This window comes from Ptychodera flava, chromosome 4, assembly GCF_041260155.1.
Source record: "Ptychodera flava strain L36383 chromosome 4, AS_Pfla_20210202, whole genome shotgun sequence".
In the NCBI taxonomy this organism is placed as follows: domain Eukaryota; kingdom Metazoa; phylum Hemichordata; class Enteropneusta; family Ptychoderidae; genus Ptychodera; species Ptychodera flava.
In genome coordinates this window covers 3,529,751-3,554,807 of record NC_091931.1, presented here as the reverse complement: position 1 = coordinate 3,554,807, position 25,057 = coordinate 3,529,751, and the positions used below count along the sequence as shown (strand labels likewise).

General features: G+C 37.1%; 1 protein-coding gene across 2 annotated transcripts in view; it reads right to left on the bottom strand.

Moving 5' to 3' along the window:
* Positions 1-25,057, bottom strand: part of LOC139130713 (cytoplasmic FMR1-interacting protein 2-like) — a 58,020-nt gene that overhangs the window by 24,787 nt on the left and 8,176 nt on the right. For both annotated transcript variants that reach the window (XM_070696481.1, XM_070696482.1), the window contains 12 exons: positions 16,490-16,671; positions 10,936-11,161; positions 10,182-10,286; positions 9,639-9,845; positions 7,314-7,433; positions 6,790-6,864; positions 6,230-6,444; positions 5,687-5,834; positions 3,224-3,380; positions 2,137-2,219; positions 1,720-1,793; positions 684-780 (listed from right to left, as the gene is read on the bottom strand). In XM_070696481.1, the coding sequence (XP_070552582.1) occupies positions 684-780; positions 1,720-1,793; positions 2,137-2,219; positions 3,224-3,380; positions 5,687-5,834; positions 6,230-6,444; positions 6,790-6,864; positions 7,314-7,433; positions 9,639-9,845; positions 10,182-10,286; positions 10,936-11,161; positions 16,490-16,671 (1,689 nt within the window). The remainder of the gene's footprint in view (positions 1-683; positions 781-1,719; positions 1,794-2,136; positions 2,220-3,223; positions 3,381-5,686; positions 5,835-6,229; positions 6,445-6,789; positions 6,865-7,313; positions 7,434-9,638; positions 9,846-10,181; positions 10,287-10,935; positions 11,162-16,489; positions 16,672-25,057) is intronic.

Genomic DNA, 25,057 nt, shown 5'->3' with positions numbered 1-25,057 from the left:
CCATCTCAATACAACTGTGTTTACTATTATGTTGCATCAAGAGACATACAATCTCATTCCAATTGTGTTTACTGTATGTTGCATCATGGGCATACAAAGTCAGTGCGAATAAGGATTTAATATCAGAAGTTATACAACATGTAGTATATTCAGCTCAAGTTCAAAATATATTATCGGTGAATCACAAAAGGCTAATCATTTGTGTGTCCAAAAGTTATTATTTGTACTGTACTTCACAAAGAAATGTAAACATGTGTCACAATAAACCCACTCATGTGGCACATAAATTTTCAGATCAGAGAATATAACTAACAATTGGAAAGTTATTTTAAAAAGTATACAGAAGGACAAGAGATTTTCTGACAACAATTCATCAAAATTTGAAGTTCAAGTTGGTGTTATGGCTTTTGTTATTTAATTTTACTGTAGTGTTTTAGTGACAACAGATCATGGAAAGGCTTTTATTTCCAGTTTCCACTGTGGTACCCACTCTCTAGGCGCCCATGGAATAACATTTGACTTCAAAGCACAGACTTGAAGCTTATGCAGTTCTATGTACATTTTCTGAAAGCTTGAAATCCCTTTTATGAAATTTAAAGTACACTGAATAGACATGTGACTTGCAGTTACGCAAACTGACTACTGAAGCCATATAAACTTCGCATGTATTATATTATACTCACTTCAGCCTCCACTTCATCATACAGGAATTGTTTCCTGAACTTTGTTAGGGCATAGTGGGCACTATCACTGTACAAATCTAACGGATACAAAACATACCTGACGAAAAAGAAGTTACAAACTTTAATTTCATCAAAGCATGTTTCTACACATTTTATGCATCATAGACAGCTGAAGAAAGATCAGATACAGTGTACAACTTAGGTATGATACACAAAATCAGTAACTCTGTTATCATCTAATGATTATTCCAAACTCTTTCTTAGGATTTGTAAGGCAGCCATATCAATCGGTGTTTTGAATATTAGAACTCTAAAATTCCTGTAAACTCATGCTACACACACATACATGTACACACACTCAGAACTACAGAGCCTTACAATAGCATAGGTATCCTAACACACTTGTTAAAACAAGGTTTTTATACACTGTTTTAACTGAGAGTTTGCCTTGGTAAACAATCAGTTCAAATTTGTTATTCAACCTGCAGAGTGATATAAATTACATCTCTGATTCAAAAACAAGCTATGAATCTACACTTACACAACATTTTCTATAATAGTTTATATCCTTTTGAGTCATTTTGCAGAATTATGAAACTATCTTGGAGAGAGTCTTTTCACTTCTGTCTGTATGGCAGAGCAGTGTAGTGCCAAGTGCAGCTTACCATGGCATATCAACTTGACTGGATACATAATTGATCTTCACTTTTTCTGCTATCTACCATAATTACTGTTCTTTCAGCAAACCAGTAACTCAACATACACTATTTACAGTCGTCTTACCTTTTTGCATTTTTGTAAAATCATCCATGTTTTGCCAAATTTTGCTATTTTTTGATGGGTCAAAAATAAATAAAAAATATCAAAAATATTTCTTACTGATCTACCCTATTCCCACAAAACATACTTTTTCCCTTATCAGAAGAACAAGGCTTTGTTTGCACTGTAACTTTTCAAGTCAATAAATTGAAGAAATCAATATTCAGAAAATTCTTTCCTATAGTATCAAAGCTTTGATTTCTCATGGAACACTTACTCCATCATGGATGGTTCTTTGGATTCCAAGATGTGGTCTGTCAGTATCCATGGTAATGACATCTCTATAGGGAACTGTAAAAAAATCAAAGTAGCAAATCATTCAGCCAAATTGAAGTTTACCATGTACATCTCCTGCCTCACATCTCTGTTTCATTGAAATATAGAAATTTCAGTCTGGCACTTCTGGATTTATTTCTCATTTTCTGTTCATTCATGTAAGTATCTTTCTTCAATGTAGAAGAAAGAGATATGATCACTTTTTGATTTTGACACTTTGACCTTTGCCTAAAATGTAAGAATGCACAAAACAGCCACTTTGTCCCTCTAAACTATTTGCTGCTAGTGTCACTTTGTGTTGCATATTTACACACTGCTATACCGTAATTGCACTTGTCTGGCAGTAACCAACTCTTACCTGTATTCTTTTACCCATGGTAAGTTCAAGGTAAAACTCTCTGTACCATAGTTGAGACAAATCACAAGCTTGCTGCAGTGCCTCTGTAGCAATGACAAATACATCACAACAAAAATTAGTCTGAAAATTCATGGTAGCTAGAAGGAAATGAATGTTAATTAACATTTCAGAATTGTTTTAAGATGTCATGAAACCTCATAACGCAACAATACACTATTGCACAACCCTTTCATCAACAAATTCTACTACAACTTTTATTACAGTAAGGTTTAACCTTCATTTTGAAAAATAGCAAACACAATATATGTTTTTGTACACTTTATATAGTGACAACTGACAGGAATGGTTACAGTAATTTGAATGACAAATTTACAGTGTTTGCTCTTAACAGGTCTTGTTTTGATTAAGAAACCTTAGATACATGTTTGTAGTACGACATGGAGCAATCAGAAATTTTCACATCACTGTTCATGCCCTACTGGTAAGAAACCAGAATTTTATTTCTTTAAATGTGGTTCCAGGTTAGTTACCCATGAAGATAGTTCGGGTGAAAAATAGTGTGGACCTTTAAGATTTGATACCTGCATGGGTGCTTATTTGGTTTGAACTTTCATTTGGAGTATTTTTGTAAAGATAATGGCATGCTTGAATCAAAATTCGAACTGTTGTGAATGATGGCTGTAGCATTCTGTGGTAATATGAGTTCTAGGGGCCATAGAAATCATAGCAATGGGACTGAATTTTGTCAAAAACACCACTGGGGGCGCTATTTTCATCACTAACTCAACATTTCTGTGGAGTTGCCCACACAAAAAATTCATCAGTAGTCAAGCTGACATTGACCTAACACCTGTCAAGAGGGATCATGCTGATGAATGTTTAAAAAAGGAAAACTGAGCTCAATGCTACTATGGTGGCCTATGGGAAATTTATTAGCAGTCTTGTGCCGTATGTCTGAAAAATGTAACAAGAATGTGGTAAAATGTGAAAGATTAATCAAGGAGATAACTACTACAAGTGTATATGATTACCTAAATAGGGTATGATATCAATTCCATGAGGAAACAATAAACATTGAGTGACTCACCTGAGAAATTCAACAAATGAAGATAAAAAAATGATCTCTTATGAAACTTGTCAATTGCTTCTAATGAAAGAGGATCTAATTCTTTACGCACTGTCTTCTTTCCAGTACCACTTTTATCCGATATCAGTAGTTCCAGCATTGTCCTCATCATATACAACTAACAAAAACAAAGTATTTCAAATCAATGAATAGATTGGGTGCAAATGTAATATATATGTGCAAAATATTGAAGGGTAGGCAATGGCCCTGCTCATACAAGACTATACATGTACACAACTGGATCTAAGCTGTCTTGTACATGTGAATTTCACTTCATCAGGTTTGACACATACAGTTATCAGGTTAGACACACATGGTTATCAGGTTAGACACACACTGTTATTGGGTTAGGCACACACGGTTATCAGGTTTGACACACACGGTTATTAGGTTAGACACACACGTTTATAAGGTTAGACATATTGTTATCAGGTTAGACACACACATTTATTAGGTTAGACACATGGTTATCAAGTTAGACACACATGGTTATCAGGTTAGACACACATGTTTATTAGGTAAGACAAATTGTTATCAGGTTAGACACACATACACGATTCTCAGGTCAGACACACACTGTTATCAGGTTAGACACACACTGTTATCAGGTTAGACACACTGTTATTGGGTTAAGTACACATAGTTATCAGGTTAGACACACACAGTTATCAGGTTAGACACACACTGTTAGTGGGTTAGGCACACACGGTTATAAGGTTAGACACACACAGTTGTCAGGTTAGACACACGTTTATCAGGTTAGACATATTGTTATCAGGTTAGATACACACATGGTTCTCAGGTCAGACAAACACACAATTATCAGGTTAGACACACACTGTTATCAGGTTAGACACACACGTTTATTAGGTTAGACACCTTGTTATCAGGTTAGACACACACACAGTTATCATGTTAGACACACACAGTTATCAGGTTAGACACACACAGTTATCAGGTTAGACACACACGTTTATCAGGTTAGACACCTTGTCATCAGGTTAGACACACACACAGTTATCATGTTAGACACACACAGTTATCAGGTTAGGCACACACAGTTATCAGGTTAGACACACACAGTTATCAGGTTAGACACACACTGTTATCAGGTTAGACACACGCGTCTATTAGGTTAGACACCTTGTTATCAGGTTAGACACACACACAGTTATCATGTTAGACACACACAGTTATCAGGTTAGACACACACAGTTATCAGGTTAGACACACACAGTTATCAGGTTAGACACACACAGTTATCAGGTTAGACACACACGTTTATTAGGTTAGACACCTTGTTATCAGGTTAGACACACACACAGTTATCATGTTAGACACACACAGTTATCAGGTTAGACACATACGGTTATCAGGTTAGACACACATGTTTTATTAGGTTAGACACCTTGTCATCAGGTTAGACACACACACAGTTATCATGTTAGACACACACAGTTATCAGGTTAGACACATACGGTTATCAGGTTAGACACACATGTTTTATTAGGTTAGACACCTTGTCATCAGGTTAGACACACACACAGTTATCATGTTAGACACACACAGTTATCAGGTTAGGCACACACAGTTATCAGGTTAGACACACAGTTATCAAGTTAGACACACACAGTTATCAGGTTAGACACACACGTTTATTAGGTTAGACACCTTGTTATCAGGTTAGACACACACACAGTTATCATGTTAGACACACACAGTTATCAGGTTAGACACATACGGTTATCATGTTAGACACACACAGTTATCAGGTTAGACACACACAGTTATCAGGTTAGACACACACGTTTATTAGGTTAGACACCTTGTTATCAGGTTAGACACACACACAGTTATCATGTTAGACACACACAGTTATCAGGTTAGGCACACACAGTTATCAGGTTAGACACACAGATATCAAGTTAGACACACACAGTTATCAGGTTAGACACACACGTTTATTAGGTTAGACACATTGTTATCAGGTTAGACACACACACAGTTATCATGTTAGACACACACAGTTATCAGGTTAGACACACACAGTTATCAGGTTAGACACACACAGTTATCAGGTTAGACACACACAGTTAATGTAATTCACTGTTGCTGCATTTTAGAATTTGCCAGGTATCTATTATCTATTTCTTACTCTGATAAATTCTCCTTGTATTTGAAATACATGTGCAATTGAGGGATAATATGCTTCAAAGTTATTTCGAATAGCTGTGTAAAATTTTGAGACAAGATGTAAATTCAGCTGGTAATTTTCAACAATGAAAGAGAATTCATAACAGGCAATGAAACTGAAGACTCATCCGGTTCAGGAGATTGTTGATATAATTTGGAGCAACATAATTAATGATGAAATGATTTAACTGAATATTTCATAACACTTTTAAATTAACATTTATTCCATACCTGTGTACTTGAAGGTCCCACAGTTCGTCTTGGTACATGGACATTGTAACCACTCTTTGGATCTTTCTCTCCTCGTAATGCAGGATCATCATGGGGTTCAACTCCTCTTAACCAATCAGCACAGGTTTCACGAACTGACTTGATATAACTTCAAATACAACATTAAGATTTTAGCAATCAACAAACTGTTTAGTTTATTTCTCCCATAACCTGTCAGAAATTGAATGTTTTATGGCCTAGGATTTATTTTTTGTGCTAAGTATATTTGTCACTTCAGAAGAAACATTTTGTGAGAGAGGGAGCAAAAGAAACGATTTCTTAGTCATCAAAAAACATGCAAACTGCCAAATTAAAGTACATGTTTCACAATTTTTCAGAAATTATCAATGATGTAACTTGTCATATGGTGTGCTGTTCAGAATTGGCAGTACTGAAGACAATTAATGGCTAGTGTGTATTCCTGCATGGATCACAGCAAATAGATTCGGGTGGTCTGTACTTTCCCCACACTGATTGCAAAAGATCTCCAATGGAATCAATTACCTCTCAACAAGTTTCTTTTTCTTCTTGATTGATTGTCTCATTGGATCCCGTAACTCTAACTGGACAAAGTCCTGAATCTCAGCATAAATAGTTCTCAGTATTGCTTCATTGAAAATACTTTCCATTCTGACCATCAGAACTTGTAATCCTTTAATCATGGCTATAACTTCAACTAGTGCAAACTTTTCATCACTGTTGTAGTTGTATCGTGTTGCCTGTAGAAATTAAACAAGAAAATTGCATAGTAAAAAATCTTCTACACAAACAGCAACACAAATCTACAATGTACTTCTGTTTTAACCACTTTAGTTTTGCAAGCTCTAAACTACTGAAATAATAACGGCTGAAAGTGTGAGTTTCTGTTTAATGTTTCTCACTTAATTCACTTGTAACCATAACTACAAATGCACAGTCAGCGCAATTTTCCTTGATAATTTCCGAAATGTGATTAAATACACTACTCTTTGTTTAAAAGATACTCCCATTCCTTCCACAATTAAATTTCTATACGGCCTCAAGGGTTCATTAAAGACTTGAAAATAGAGTGATGTTAGACAAACCCTTTCATATTCTTCAGCTTCTTTGGGACATGAGTTGGAGTAACTGTCCACAGGATGTACCAGTTTCCATGAATACTGCAAAAAAATGACACACATCAATCAAAACATTCACTCTACTCAATATATATCATTAGAGAATTCTTATGGAATCTTCACAACACTTTGAAAGGCTGCCACTAGTTAAAAGTATCAGAAACAAGTAAGTTATATAAACAAGTAACCAGTGCTATCAGAAGAGAGCTGTCATGGTTTTCTAAGCACAGACATACTCTGCTGGTCTTTATATTTTACTTTCACTTTCAATAAACCATTGAATGTCAAATAACTTCACTTTAGTTTAACCATTAACTGGATATCAATAAACACTTTGCATAAAAGTCAAATTGATGGGTTATGCTTTTCAACTTGTGTAGTCATATGAAAATGATGTTACATAAATACAACTTTGCTATTAAATTGAGACACATACTCATTTTCTGAGAACAGCTTACACAAGTTAGAAAACACTGAAAGCAGTAACATACCAACTCCATGACTCTGGCAGTCCAGCTTGAGAGTAATTGAAGACCTTTCAATGCTAAATCATACAACTCCTTATTCTCATTGTCTGATCTACTGGTTTCCTTCTGTGCGGTTGTTACAACCTATAAATGACAGTGAAAAAAATCACACATCAAAAATGTAAAAGTTAATCATACACACACATTAAACCTTAACTGTATGATAATTTTTTTTGAATAACAGTTGTTTTTAACCTATGTACTATTTGCTTTTTTTATTTATTCCTTTTTGTTTGATTTGATCCAGTAATGAAAGCCACTGAATAACAAACACTGGTAAAACTGACAAGTAAAAATACCTTTGACAAGACACACAGAGATACCAACTAAACTTTAAGTTCTGTCACTGACTGATTATGGATATGTTAATGTCAACACTATCAGTAGCATGACTGATTAAAGGTATACAGTCACCTGTAATCTAAATATGCCCATATATGGTCAGAGGGGCGTTCCTTGGTATTCAAAATGCCCATGTGAGGGCGCTGTTTTTAAAAAGCGGCCACCCGCTTAAAATCTCTGATTGGTTAGATTTTCTCTTTCCACGATAACTGTGGCAAAATTTGAACAGGTGACAGTATACCTTCAACTGCTACCAGTGTGTCACTGACCAAACTATCAGTGTATAACTGACCTAACTGTTAGTGTGTCACTTACCAAACCATTATCATGTCACTGATTACATGTATAACTATCTGTTGATCACTGACTGAACTATCAGCATATCATTTACCTAAATACTAGTTTGCCATTGACCAGACTATGCTGAGCTAACAATGTGTCACTGACTAAACTATCAGTCTGTCATTCTCACTGAACTATCTCACTGACTAGACCATCAGCTTCACACCATTTCAAAGTTTATATAAGTCTAAAAACTGATCAGTATTCAGGCAAGACAGACACTGCTTCAACTGTCCAGGCATTGTCTTGTATTGGTATCTGGTATTGCCTCTGCCATGATAAATTTATTGCACTGTTGTCTTTTACAATGGCTTTGCACTGATTATTTGAATGAGTACAGAACCTCCTACAGCTGAACATATACTTTTAACGTCCCATGTCAACCCTTAACTGAGAGAGTAGTACCAGTGTAGTATCACTGTCTAAATTTGTGAACTATTAGACTGACTGTGTACATGTAGCTACAAAATAACTGCAATTTACCATTTAGATGGCTAGCCAGGACATTTTAAAAATTAAATTGCTGACAGTTTACTTGGAACTGCAGTGATTATTGGTGACTGGGCTGAAAACACTCAGACACCATGAAAACATACCACTGACAGCAGGGTTCACGTACACTGTATATCCATTGTGGTTGATGTGTTACAGTACTTTTTCAAATATGTACTACTTGATTTGATATCTCTATTCTGATCTGTGATTGTGACTGTACAACTGATATGCAATGCATATAACAAGGCCTCCTTTACAGAAATTTTTCTGATGGCTGACTGCCTGGGACAAGCTAGAAACCACTGATAATTATTGCTATTTCAAAGAGATTTTAAAATGTCCTAGTCATCTGAATTGTGAATTGCAATAATTTCTGTAGTACATAGATCACAGCTGTCAACTTAGATGGCAAAATTGTTTGTTGATGTTTAAGAAGTGGCAAGTGGAGAGCCCACTCAAATGACAATGTCAACTGTAACGCAGTGAAGTACACAAGATATTTTTCATATCAAAGGACACTGCTCATGTTTTACATTCTTCTGACACACTATATATGCATTTCCTAACATAATTGAAGTAAAATAATGATGTTGAAGTCTAACTATGTATTTCAGCCATCAAGGAACAATCAGAGATAGTGGCAAACTCAAAATAAGAAATGATGTTACAGAGACATGGTTGGGTAGGTAGTTTACATACTTGAATGCTGACTGGTACACCTCAATATTCTACCACAGGCAAGCATTTGATATCATCTAATGTACATAATACATACATTTCTATTTGCTTAACAATTAGCTTTCAAGTGTTATGTAAGGTGATGAGATTTTGAAAGATACAAGATGTCCAACTTATTGTTGAATCTGTTGCAAACATATCAACATTATTTTCTGTAGGAGACTTTGGTAACAGTGGTTGTGTGGTAAACATCTTAGGATCTATTGTGAGTCCAGTATAGAAATTGTATTTCTCGAGAAAAAGTTCTCTTTCATTTACTAATTAAATGTTGGCTCACCTCTTGGACAAACATATACATACAAGCATTGGACTGTACTTTATAATGCAGATACACATGACAGAAACTCAAAACACACATAGCTTAGCACTCACCTCATTACTGTGCCTTGCCAATTTGCTGATATATCTTGTATGGTCTTCACGAATACTGACCAATTGTTCAAGTAGATTATACTGATGGCTTACACTATTGGAGCTACATGTCCATCGAGATTTGTTTTCATTGTAGTTTGGTCCATTTTTCACATAAGTAAAAAGTGGTATTTGCATATCACCAAAGAGTGGTACAACTTCTAATTGCTGAAAGACACAGAAAGTCAAACAACAATGGATTATAACTGTGATAATCTTACTGCTTAGAAAGGGTTATTTAGCTATCAGAGACAAAACGGTGTCATTTTTTCCTTAAATTTCATTCACATTCAGAACTTACCGTGAAATGAAAGCACAATTGAAGAAATGATAGAAACCTTTTATTTTTTAAACAAACAGTATCAATTCCTGGTTTCAATGATGTAACTATTGTAAATAAATTGTCAGCGAGTTCATTGCTGTTTCAGTATGGAGCATTAACAAAACCAGACAAAGTTGTTTTGATCCCTAGGTTGTATGACTATATATTTGATTCAAACCTACCTTAAAAAACTTATCAATCTTTGATAAGTTTATTTTCTTCTTGGCATCCATTTTATAAATATTACTAACATTGCTATCCATAAGGTATAAACAAAACCCCATGACCTGTAGTTAAAACAAATATACACTCAAATTTGTAATATATATATATATATATATATATATATATATATATATATATATATATATATATATATATATATATATATATATATATATATATATATATATATATATTCAAAAGCTATTGGTTTCTGTTCTGTGACAAACTTGTTCACATATTTGTGTTTTTGTTAAGGGCAAAATGTTACGAGCATCCTACAGTCATTTCACAGGAGTCACCAAGCGTGTATCAATGCAATTATATCTGATGGTTGAGTGCCAACAGACGGTAGGCTGTTTGGGTATTTAAATCAAGTTCTTAGCTTTAAAAGTTGGCTCACAACACATTGACTTTGCCAATGGCATTTCCTTATCACACTCTACTGGTGATGCTATCTTAAACAGACGAAAAAGGCATGACGGACAGTTTTTTGGAGGCAGTAGAACATGTACGAGTATTGCAGTTGTCAAGCCATGCACATGTATCTATACAGTATTCTTAGTTCAGTCCTTAAAGGGAAATGAGGGAAGTATTAAATTTACAACCTGATAGTGGAGGTCTCCTTTGGTTTGATGGAAAGGGTAAACATAGTCATTTTAAATGAAAATGCAGATTTAGAATAGCTACCTCATTGAAGAACAAAATGCCTACCTTGAGTAACATGTGTTTTTCATGGGGCAGTAAATACATTTTAGTTTCAAAGTGATAGCAGCAGATATTAATGATGTCAGCAAGTAGATCTTCATAGCCATGTATCTTCTCTAGAAGTTCTCTCAGGGTGTTGGTTATTTTATCATGGTGAGCCAGAAACATGGACAAGTTTTGTGATTCTTGTATAGATGTAGGGTCTGCCATTTTACGTAGGAATTGGGCAGCTCTGTAAGGTGAAAATATGGAAACTGTAAGTTGTTGTATGAAAAATGTTCCCCTGGACAACATTTTTGATATTTTATGTGAGATTTTGCATATTCTTTTCACTTGTTTTTTTGTAATTATGTAGATGGCCACTTAGGCTGCAAAACAAAAATTGGAGAACTGTTTACATACACATGGTATATAGGTGTGAAAAATGAGACCATTCACAGACTGTGATCTGGTATTAACATGAGTTACGGATATGATGACTAATCATTCCTACAAAGACTGGACTGCATAAACTGTTCCTTTGAAAAAGTAGAATCTACTACACAAACATTCCTGTATCATCAGTTAGAAGAAATATGGATGACTTGCAATAGTGATCTCACCATGATTTATCACTGTGACAACGTCTGATAAACATTTGTGAATAAATACCCTGATAAACATGCTTCAAGCTTGAATGTACAAGAAATAAGTAAAATCCCAAAATACAAAAGATGTTTGTGTAACAAAGTCATGGAAATCTACTACTTTTGTAAAAATAAAGACTGAACTGTGTGGAACGGTTACTCTCATTACATATTCTCTGTAAGATTTCAAAAAGGGAAAGCTTCACTCAGCAAAATTTTATAGAGAGGCAATGAGCTCTTACAGGTTAGTTGGTGCATTTTTATACTGAATTACATTTGGGTCAAAGTTGGTTCTACTGTTTGGAGTTTGTTCATCGCAAATCTTATGTAATATAAATGGTATTGCTGAAGGACTTGTTTTTCAAAGATTTAAAGGAAAAAGGCTTATGGTAAGTCTGTCATAGATCACACTTCTGTTCAATCTAGTACAGGAAAATATGGAAAGTGTTCAGCATTTGCTGAATTAATCCACTGATATCAATCATAAGATGAATCCACAATGGACACATAAACAATGAAGAAGTGTACCAATAACCTTAACATCCCACAAAGTTGTCATAAACTTTGTAATACTTGACAGTTTTAGATTTCAACATGACATTTTGATTTCAGTGGCAAAATAAACAACAATGAATTTAGGAACTAAAACACTGACTAGCACTGATATTATAAAGATGATATGGCAGTCAATGTTGTTTTAGCAAAATCCATCACGCAGACCTGATACTCTCCTGTTCTCACTGTTTGTAAAAGTCAGAACTTGATATAAAATCAAAAAACCTTGGGCGTTTTAAGATGACAAAAGCAGAGCATATGGTTTTGTAAGCACTGGTATACTTAACATTGCTGGTTCATTTAGGGATATCAATTTTTTAGTATGTTGCACAACTTTTGTTATGAGAGAAGGGCATAAGATGTTTACCTCAATGATAGTTGGCCAAATGTCTTGTTGCGTAGCATTTGATGTCTCAGCATTGTTAGTTGTCTGTATCATTAACACAGGTTAGGTTTTGTAGCTAGGCCTCATTTCTTGGCTTGAAGCATATCTTGTTAGCCAATGAAGCACATTCAGTGACAATGCAATGCAACCCTGCATTTACATTTTAAACTACTTGCATACCCTTTTTCCAGGCACAATGGTTTGACCAATTAAAGCATGGTTGGATCATTCCAAATAGCAGACAGTATGGGTATGGAAGGGTTGAAATGCTAGATAACAGCTGTGGCACAACCTTTACATGTATTAGATAGCACTGGCATAGTGATGGTTTCTTTAATGAATGTTGTCATCTCAACTACAGAACTCTATGCTGTTTATAAGCCTTGTCAAAATTAACACTTGACTGACCCAAAATACAAAGCTAACCATTAGCAAGCAAGGATCTGCACACGCACCATACATTTGCCATCATGAAAATTAACAAAATACTTCTTTTCAGTTTCTTGATAGATACATGTAAAGGCAAATGATGTTAGACAAACGTAATTACTACAGTGTATCTTTACATTGTTAAAGTAGTATCAGGCCAAAAATTGTATTAACACAAATGAATTTCAGAAATCAAACAAATGGTTGGAAAGATGGCTGTAACCAATGTCAATGTCAATGTCAATGGACTGACAGACATTTGTAATGTACTAAAATGTGATCAGTTCCCATAAGTGATCTGAGTTTGCCCATAATGCACAGGCACTTATTAATGTCCATAGGTTATATCCATGTTCAACATTGCTGTGAATGTTTTCATAGCAGAGGGCAGTAACTACTGGTATGAAGGACATTTGCAGTGCAAGCATAGATTTATTTCATGACTATATAAAGCTTATAATAGGTGTCAGGAAATATCATAAACTGCAAATGAACATCCTTTTTGCAAATCTCTCAAGCATTAAAAAACACTTGAAGTGAGTGATATAGGTATCAGTTGTGACGACATTGCAATCAAGAATGTATTACAGGGAAAAAACTTGTTTTGTCTGGTGATGTTACTTGGTAGAAGGATGGAAGAACAATGAACCAATCATTTTCAAAACTTATTTTTATCCAGTATCAGTTACATCACGTTGACTTTGTAAGCTAAATGTGTAAGTAATTTTTACAGATATGAAAACCTTACTACTCATATTGCAATGGGAGCCAGATAGGAGCACATTGTCCATTTATTGTGGCCATTACTTTTGATATGTTTCAATATGACCAAGATATAAAATAATGTAAGGATTTATGAATGCAGTGTCCTGCTCTAGTGTCTTGTGCACAATCTTCTTGTACAGTTTTTCTTAAGTTAGAATCCATCAGTTGTGAATTAGCCCAAGTGTGCATTATAGGCGAACTGGGAGTGACAATTCAAGTGAAAGGAATCCAATTACTGTGTGTGACACATGATGAGTAACACCTTGGACACTGACAGCAAAGTGAAATTCCTACTCTAATATTGAGGCCTTTTGTCATACACACTTAGCGTGACAAATGTTTACATGTACATAATGACAGAAAAATTTGTGTGTGAAGGCTGTGTTAGTATTCTCACCTGAAATAGATAAAGAAGACAGAATACATGTATGTTAGCCATGTTTTGGCTCAAGTACATGTACAATTTTACATTTGTTAGTCATATACACATATGTAAATGACATGATAATTGCATTTCAGTGAACCTGACGTGTCACTTTTAGAAGATAATATGGTTTGTAAAATGGAAAATAACCTGGTACGATTTCAAAAGCCATTTGCAAAAACCACACTGAATGTCTTAAATTGGGAAGATCTACCCTGATATGAATTTTGTGAAAAATCCTCCATATAACTGTACCAGCTTAGCAGAGATGCCTTCTGGAAACTTTGGTCTGAATCACTGAATTATTTACATTGAAACTTCTGATATCAACTCTACAAAGTCAGATAAGTAGACTTTACAAAGTAAAGATAATCTAATAGAGGTTTTAAAATTTAGTTACTCAGTCATTTCAGTGACCGTAAATTGAAGAGCATCTGTAACCTTTCACTCAGGACAAAGCCACCAACAGATACTTGGGTCACAGTTTACATGACCTTTGAACTCTGTACAAACCCACTGATATATTGAATGCTGACTAGTAATGTATAAACTACATATAGCTTGGTAGGCAACTACAGATACAGACATGCAACACAGTTCAAACATACCACAGCGATGTCTGTCATATCCATCTAACATGATAAATTACTCTGTATCTGTTTTTTCAATCACAGAGATTGTTTCTTAACACGGCAAGAGGAATAAGAAATTGTCAAGTAGAGTTGACAGAATGCAGACTTTCGATTACAGTAATTACAAGATTCACACCTGTGAATGTATCTTCCGTCATTCAATATTTTGACAGGGGTAATATACTGTAAAAATTTCCATATTTCTTATGGTATTATAAGGTCATTCGCAAAATGCCGGCGTTTGTCTGAGTAAATCATTGTCGGAAACGTGTAGTGTTGAGGACACTACCAAAGCATACAATGTACAAGGACATAAATCCCAGTATTTTGTGAATAAGCTTATTAGTGCATACCTTTTAGAGAAAACTTTTACAAGCAAAGTTGTCAAATCATACACCACTGAGACCTAGTTGGCAGTGATTGAAATACTTGATGGCAACAGTGGCAAATGCCACCATATTTTACCTATCTGCCACCAAAAAGTCTTGCTGGTGGTAATTTTCTCCCACTTATTTCTACCCCGCCTTTGAGGTTGTATAAAAACAAACTACAAATCAGGACATTTACCACAGATTAATGACAAATGTTGCAAGATATTCAAACAGTTTACCTTCCTTCCTTCCTATAAACGTGACTGCCCATCCCCTTCCTTAGTCAGTACTATTACAACAGTGCATTGAGGCGTTGTCTCAGCACTGTGTCAAATCAATGAGTTTGCCAAAAGCTTAATGATCCATTTTGTCAGCATGCACGACTATTTGACTGGTTCTACTAGATTAATGGGGTTGAAATTATCATCACTAGCAATGTCTTGATATTATCAAAATATCGAATGAGAGATTTCTGGGTAAAATGTTATCATAATCTGACACTTTACCAGATTCAACCAGATTTCAAAAATATTTAAAAATAGGTAAATATAGCAGGATATCTTGTTTTTCAAGAATTGTGTTTGAAATTCCATCAACCTTACGTAAAAGAAACATTATCTCCATGATGCTATTGAGCCCACAGCATATAAACTATAACACAACACCTTTAAAACTAAAATGATTGTGTGCATACTACTACTGTGCCACAGTATACTTTCTTCTTTGGTGAACATCTTTATTTGGGTGGATCAAACATTTTGGCAATAATTACCTAATACACTGTGCACAGTAACTGGGATGCATAAAACACAGGCCTGCATGACTAAATGCAGCAGAAATAGACTTGTAAAACAGCACACATCTGTGATAATGTACACTTCACATTGCTTATTAGATGTTTACAATTGTAACCTAATTTTATTTCAGGTAGCAAACTTTTAAGGCAGGAAATAAAAAAACATTTCTATCCCTGCCCTTGAATAAGCAGAAGTATCATTGACATGGTTGACTAGAGGTATCAAGTTTCATCTGCCCTAGAAGCAAAATCTTACATGTTTACCAATTACCAACAACCATAGTCACCTTAACTTACAAGTCAGTGGTAATACATATTGCATCTATATATTGATTTACTGATAATATATATACTGATAAGTGTGACTATGTTGATGAATCTGTCCCATAAGATGGTAATAAAGACATACATCTGTAAATAGTAGAGTGTCCTTGGATTTCATTGATTTTTGCTCTTTTTTCTTCCTTCCTTCCTCTTTATGTATCATGATATTGCCTTATTGTTTTCACTGAAATGCTTAAAATGGGAAGTAAGACAAAATTATGAGATGGAAAATTGTTGGATAAACAAAACTCACCTTCTGTATTGGGCATAGTCATTTTTAATGCTGGATTTCATGTTCTTCAAAGCATCCAAGACGGCAAACATATTGAGAAATTTTCCAAGAGTAAGAAGATATGCCTCTGATACAAAATCGTTTCGTTTGCCATGGTGGCAAAGTCGTTGCACCTCAGCACAAAACCTATCAACTGCTTTCCTCTGAAATAAAAGACAATTGACAGAGATATTGGGTATTATAATCTTACTTATCATTGGATGAAAACAGCAATGGCTATTTCAAGATGGTAAAAAGACATGATGAGTAGTAATATTCATTTTTAGGATATAATGACTGCCATTTCTCAGTGTAATTTTTATTCTGTAATGTTTCATGTATTACGTACATTGTATTTGTAATTTGATACCATTTTAGTGTTGTTCTTTTATGGAAAGCTTGATGTGAACCAGATATGAACTGAAAATGCTCACGTGTTTCATTATATATTGCATTTATGTGCAAGTTTGAACCTTTGCTACATGCTTTGCTACATTTAAAGTGTTATGATCAACACAATGAATTTCACCACAGATCAATTCTAAAGGTCATTAAGTATTCAAATATGTAATTAGCTGAAATAAAAATAATTAATTTCTTTGAGTACTGTCATTGTCTCACAATATAGCATTTGTAATTACCTTTGGTCAAGTCCTTCAAGCTCTATATGCCAACCGTGAAAGCTTGTTAGCTATTTATGCAAATTATGAATTAGCTGACATGAAAATGCAAAATGACTTTCAATACTGTTATAACCTGGTATAATGATCAATGTACACAGCATGTTTCGCCAAATTTTATCAAGTAAATGCCAGTATATATCCCTAATTTGGAAGGTTCATTAAATATGCATATGGGAATTGGCTGAAAAAAATGTCAAATGACTTTCATAATCTTGTATCATAGTATCTTTAATGTACATAGCAAGTTTTGCCAACTTTGGTCAAGTCAAAACAGATAAATATCGCTAATAAATGCGGGATATCGGACCGCAGGCGGGCGAAGATTGCATTATAAGCGCGCCAACCAAACTCACTGCATGGACATCACATTTACGAAATCGAAGTCCAAAGTCAACTACGTCATTGTTAGAATAAGAGAGGTTTTCCATCACACGGGAGCATACCACCACAAATTTTGCACAGATGGCGTTGCACTGGCATTGAAAAAGGGTGCATGGGAGCATGGGAACGCGGGCAGTTTCCCTCGCTATGGGTAGGAAATGCATTGAGCAAGACACACTTCCGGGTTCCCAAAAAAACGAGGATCCCATTTACGGGGCGCTCAAATATAACTATTTGCTGTGATACATAGCAGAGGCGTATATGTTTGTGATGCTGAGAATACATCAGTAAATAAATGACGGGTTTTAAAAGTTGACGTTTTTTTTGCGATGAAACAGACTTCTGAAGGTAGCTCGCTTGGGGAACACGTCATCCCGGCCGCTGTCCGCTTTGACCCCAGTAATTCACACTGGTTTTGGTCGGCCCCAGGTACCCAAGTCACTTCGACCCCGTCACACTTTTGCCTACATGTCCACGGAGACGATTCAACATGTTCCACAACAAAGCCAAGACAAAAATTGAAAATATCAATAAAATGGCTTCACAAAGGCTGAAATACACGATACTCGATGAAGTATGAAGTTTATGAAATGAAATCAAAATTGACAACACAAGTGTTTGTCTCGGGTAATACCACTCGAAATTGAACTATTCTACAGACTGTTTTTTCCATACAGTGCAGTATTTGTCAGTGACAAATTAATCTTTGCAATACATTTTTTTGCGATGAGCTGGAAATTTGATTAATATCGAGTTAATGTACATAAATATTCCGTTATTTACTGGGACACGTTTATTTTCTCGATCCACTATCTGCGGACTACGTGCTGAAGTACATTGACTGTTCATGTCAACGATCGCTCCCTCTGCAGAGTTTCTGTATCCCGTTCAACAACGCTGTACCTCGATCACACGATAGTGACGCTATGTAGCTGTGCAGTATTGAAACTTATCATAAAATGGCCACCTCGTCTAACAGTAACACGTATTGTCGTACGGAAAAAAGACTGCAAAAGTAAGACTTATGAATCTTCATCAGAATTGAACACATCATGATTGTACACGAGTATCAACCGTGAATGCACGTTGAGCTCGGCAGTTACACAAGCATGGTACGCTACATGCATAGCCCTACCAGTATGGCGACAGTGTCCGGCTTTGGCTACGCCGGGGGCTACGCCGCCTACCGGAGGTGGGAGGCGGCGTAGCCAAAGCCGGACACTCTCGCCATACTCGTAGGGCTATCTACATGCACTGCCGCGATGCCGATCGTATGCATTCCAAGGCCTATCCCGGAATTTGTTTCACAAACAACCTCAAAGGAGAGCAAACATACTTCTATGGACAATGACGAATACGTTCTTGGCGAAGCAAAATCAAAACAGTGCAGAAGTACATGAAGTAGGTCATGGCCTTGGACTCTGTGCACGAACCTGATTGGACACTTCAATACCTTTGACCCAAAGTTATTATTCATCAGCACTTCCATGCCATGAGGCTAGGTAGAGAACGTATTAGCCCTGCGTACGATGCTGTGTGTTCCGCTACAGCTAATAGCCCCGCTCACCACAGCCCTGCAAAGACCCGTACGTAGAGTGGTGACTTCAAATCCATTTTTGGACTTGACGTAAAAAGCCAAATTACTGCCGAAATTCAGCGTTCTTGGGCCCAAGTCGTATCCCTGCCTACCTCAGCTACTCGATCGCTTCCAAAAATGCCAGTCTTTTATTCTTTTTTCGTAAATAAACCGTCGATGTCGGCAACTCTCTCGCTAGCCCTGCGTACGTACGCAGTGTACGCTGTGTGTTAGGAACGCACACAGGGAATGCACAGCGTTGTTTTCACTTGTCATACGCGGCGTAACAGAAAAATTAAAACTTTCATAACTTCATTAATATCCAAGCCACGCCCACCAAAACCTTTTCAGTTCTAGCCATTTGAATTCTGAAGATGTCTACCAAATTTGACTGAAATACGTTCATCCGTTTTTGAGAAAATGGACCCACAGACAGACAGACACACAGACAGACAGACGGACAGACAGACAGACAGACAGACATCGCTGCGACATATGCTCACGTGTTCACACGTGAGCAAAAAATGTGTCCACACTTGTATGGATAATGGAGATTATTATTATTGCTTATAGATAATCATCATGTTAGTCTTGCACAAAGAGTCACTGTATTGGTACCAATGTAATATACCAGGTATGTAAGCGGTCTGAAATCACCAAAGTGCGCCGGCAGTCTGCGCCGGCGCATTTCAAACTGCGCCCCCATTTTGCGCCGGTATATTGCGCCGCCCAAACTGCGCCCTTACTCTGCGCCAAAACACTTCTCCAAGTGTCACAACATCGAGTAGTCGCACTTGCGTAGCAGGACGCTTTAGCAGTGTAGACTATAGATATTAATATTCGTGCACTAAAAAATGCAGCTCGAAAAATGACGTGGATTTGTTTTGGGACTACGCACATACGTACGTACGTGGACCAATGGAGGTAGTTAGCGGACGGTACCATAAGTTACTTCTGAAACACAAGCTTGCAGTAAAGAAATTTTCTTTCAATAAGGTGTGAAAATATATCTTTCGCCAGTAAGATTTTCGACATGTTTTCAGAATGTAGTCTCGGAGGTACGAGACCATGTTATGTTTGTATGGGACGGATTACACTCACTTGGCGGTATCGTGAAAGGACATGGCTTCAGCAGCAGTCAAAATTTGTGATTTTGCATCGCCATTAAAGGCCAGGGACTTGATACCCGGGATCAAGTTAATCCCTTTCACCTTTGACATTCACGGACGGGATCGAATGTTTATGTCTGAGTAAATTACGGTCACGATTAGTGTGCACTGGAGGTTGTACACAGGCCAATGTGTTGACATGCAAACAACAAATTATACGACACTGAATATAACGGCAAGACCAGTATACATGTACAGAGAAACAACGTTTCATGAAGCCCACAATGCTTGTAGCAATAACAGGTGTACTTCAACAGAAATGACAAAGGTACAGTCAATCCACGACGCCGCTGCAACTGGCGTTATTACGTTCCGAATTCGGCTTACCCGGGGCTCTGGCTGCAACTGTACAATTATTGCAGCTAAACGATAGCATAGATGTCGTGCCATTGCCAAGATACTCTGCTATTTCGATCGTTTCGTCTACAGAACTACTAAAAACTCTCTCAATTCGAAAAGAAAAAATAATTATAGTTTGAAATCGGTGCATTAATTTATATTTATAAAAATAATAAAATGTGACATCACCGATCATCAGAAACGTGGTGTTGAAGAACATATATTTTTGAACAGAAGACTACGGCGACCATTTTCTGTAAGTATACATGTAATCTAACTTTAGCAAACTTGCGAGTCAAACATCCGAAGAGTAACGTCAATATTTTTGGTTTTGTTCTACTCATGTTATAAAATAAGTCAAATTTCGGGAAAATATCTGTACATTTTCGATATCTGTGCAGCGCAAATGTGTAAACCGACCCTGCATTTATCCATCCTAAAGACCATGATCAGTTCGCGACTGCATAAACCCCTCCCTCCCTCTCTCTCCCAAAAGTTTAGCCATTTGATGTTTTATTTTGCCGACATTTTTTTAACGGTTCACGATCACCGCTCAATGTTGATGTCGATTTTGATTTACGAAGTTTCTTCGTAACTAGAGACATGTCACGGCCTGGAGCTAGTTTTCACTATAAAAACATTCTGTAAACGTTTTTGCTTCCGAATGGAGGTGACAGGTGACTTCGTGCGTAAAATATTGAATGGCAATATGAATTTCCCCGTTAAGAAAGTCTATGACTTTCAAACTAGTCGTACAAACAACAATAAACATGGCGGAGCAACGATACCGACGTATTTTTTTCCTCGACCTCTGAGAGCGACTAGCTCGCTGAAATTTTCCAACTGGTATTGGTAAGTATTTGGCTTTTCCTCGTGTGCTGGGTTATGTACACGTAAACTAATTATACAAAAGTTGTATTCACTGTAAATCAATAAGCCTTTCGAACACGAAAGATATTCGGATATCTGAACCTCAACATCGGTTACGCAGCTCGAAAGTTATCATCCGAAACAGGACAGGAACATTGGTCAAAGCCGGATTCGTTATGGTATGATAGTTATGGAACAGGCGGCTCATTGTTAGAAAGCATGCAATGCATGGTGCTCCCTAGCTTGGTCCTTGGATTGTTGTTGCCTTCCGTCTCGCCCCTATACACCGTCAATTGTCTAACAATCAGAGGGTTCAGTCACATGTGTCTTCAAATTTTGATACATTAATTCTACCAATCATCAAGCACGGAACACATCAAAAAACAATGGTCGCGGCTACGGGTTCAAGGACGTTCACAAGGAGAAATTGTCGCAGAATTGTTATGACTAGCTTTATAAAGAATATTGGCGATCAGCGTATGGTCGCACATCGAACCGACAAGTGTACGCCAAGACAAAAATATGATGTCCGAAGTTTAGTTTTGTTTTATTTAACTGAGTCATCGCCTTTGTTATCGCCTAAACATCCTCGGGTTTTTTTTTTTCCGGGCAGACTGCAACATGAATATCTTCCCAATGCATAGAGTGCGGCCGTTCATGCAATCATAGACTCATGTGCTTTGGCAAACGGGCCAAGTTTTTGTACGTTGGTTAGAAACTAATGACAATATAGGTGAAGATGTTACATTAGTCAAATTAGGACAGAGTATTGAAGATTAAATAACTTTCATCGATCGACAAAGAAGAGAAAGAATGAGTCGGTGAATATCGAATCATAGACGGGAGAATCGAGGGTTTATGATCAATTGGGAACGAACATATTGCGATTAATTGACTAACACAACCAGAAAGGAAATTTTATTCAACTTTGAAAAAAAGTCACCGCCTTTCGTTGGCATAGGATTCCATGGCAATGGACCAACACATGATGTCGTTTGGGTCCTCAAAAATCTTCTAAAAACGGCACGACGATAATAACTAAAATGAATGAACAATTAAAAGCCCGTATTTAAATGACACGATATCAGTTGTCGTTTCAGTTTTTTTCCTTTCTGTTAGATGTTTTAGAAATCAAACGGGAAATGCCATATTCTCGGTGCTCCGATTGATCCGTCCATTGAAGTAAATTTCACTTCCATGATTCGCCCATGCATGTAAAAAAATAGATGATCCGCCTCAGTAAATATCTGAAGTTTCTACAGGAAATCTCTCGTCCGTTCACGGATCTTTTTCGTCTTTCATTTTAGTTTCAAGTTTTTATAGGGTAAGGAAGCTAGAAATCATCCAAAACATCGCTCCAGGGTCTATGATCAAAAGTATGAGCGTGTTTTGTCATCAGCTGTCAGCAGGTCGTTTTCCAAACCGCGACAGGGACTCGGAAACCCGCCATAGTGTCACAGGATTCTAGACCTAGATTGTATGTAATTGTGTGCTATCATTTGTTCCGTTTCAAATTAATTGACTCTGAATAGCCTAATCATGGTTGTGACTCCCGTTTTTGACATAACTATATAAATACCCATCGGGATTGAGTGTTCATGGCGTCCCCTTTCACTTTGACCACCACTTTGAATCAGTCTGTGAATCGTACGTCCCAGCCCGATCAGTCTCTTGCTGATTTTTAAAACCTGGTGAATAAAGTTCTTCGTAGTCAGATATAATATTCTATTCTCCATTATGTAAAGATGAATGTCTCATTCATATTTTATTTAGACGAATATATCAACTTCTTGGTGTTTAAATAAGTGTGTGCAATACTTTCCATCGGGGACTTCAATGATGAATTCACTCAGCGGTTCGCTCATGATACACAGCACTGTACTTCCATGGAGATCGTATCGCTGTTTTAGCAATCACTTGATCGTAAGTTTTCATTCGACCAAAGTGATGAAATAAATGCTGACAAGCACTAACTATGTACAGACCGAGTTCACTTCACATTCTCACTATCGCTCGCACTTTCAAAGTGAGCACGTACACTTCAAGCCCTCACATTCGCTCTCCTAACTTTAGCCTCGCACTTGTCGATTTCCGGTACCCTTACATACCTTACGTCAGGAAGTCAGTCGTAAGGACGGTCGCATTTGCTGTTTGCACGTTAAATAAGAGTCTCAGACCCGGTCTCAAATTCACTCGCAAATGTACATCACAAAGCGAAATTGGAGTCTCAAGTTCAGTCGCAAAGTGATCGTACTTTGACTCTTCTATGAACTGAGAGTCTCAGAATCAGTCGCATTCCTTATCATTTGGGGTCGTCAGGAGTTGGAAGTAGCAATTATTGGGCGATTCAAAGGTCGCAGAATTAGAGCAAGAATTACGGTCCACGAGGTTCCGATCAAACAAGGAAAGTATGGAGTGTCCGGTTTACGGCTGCACCGCCTATTCAGACACTGAGACAGCTAGGACACTCTCGCCATATACTGAGTATAGAGTTACCCTACGAAACGTATAATGGCAGAGATATTTGGCCATCGAAATAGTTTGAGAGTAAAATTTAGCGTCCTTTTTAACTGTGAAAGTATTTACCGACAAGGTTCGGGTGGAAACTACAACAGATTCAAAGGTCGATTTACGATGCAAATGACACTCGACTGGCCGAGTTACCTTCCCTCTCGGGTGATGTTATTTCATACTTCACATACGTGTCGGAAAAAATTACTCCCATCCTCCGCATTTTAGCGACACATTTCACCATATTCCCCACGAAAAACATGAATATTTCTTTGAAATCGCCTGACTAAACCAAAATAGAATATACGTGCTTGACATTGAAACTTCGCAATGGCGCGGCGCAGAGTAAGGGCGCAGTTTGGGCGGCGCAATATACCGGCGCAAAATGGGGGCGCAGTTTGAAATGCGCCGGCGCAGTTTGCAGGCGCACTTTGGTGATTTCAGACCACTTACATAGCTCAATATACTGGTATCTGGATCTACATATTTGCCAGAAATGTTGTGAAAATATTTGTTGATAACCCACTTGTGATGGAGGGAATAATAGAATCTCACACCCCCAAGGACCTGGGATCAGATTTCTCACACGAGTTGGGGATATTTTGTCTCACACTAGCCGCAGGCTCGTTGGGGAGTTGGGGATATTTTGTCTCACACTAGCCGCAGGCTCGTTGGGGAGTTGGGGATATTTTGTCTCACACTAGCCGCAGGCTCGTTGGGGAGTTGGCGATATTTTGTCTCACACTAGCCGCAGGCTCGTGTGAGACAAAATATCCCCAACGAGTGTGAGAAATCTGATCCCAGGTCCTTGGTGTGTGAGATTCTTTTTCTCACATGACCACAAAATGCGTTAAATTCATACTGGAAACATTGAATGTCTCACTGTATAGGCGACTATCCTACTTAGTGGCCATCTACAGTATTCCGTGTCAATTATACGCGAGCTCTGTGGCGAGTTCTGCTGCCGATACTTCAACTTCTGCTACGGACGAGATGTCCAACAGAAAAAAAAATTAGCCAT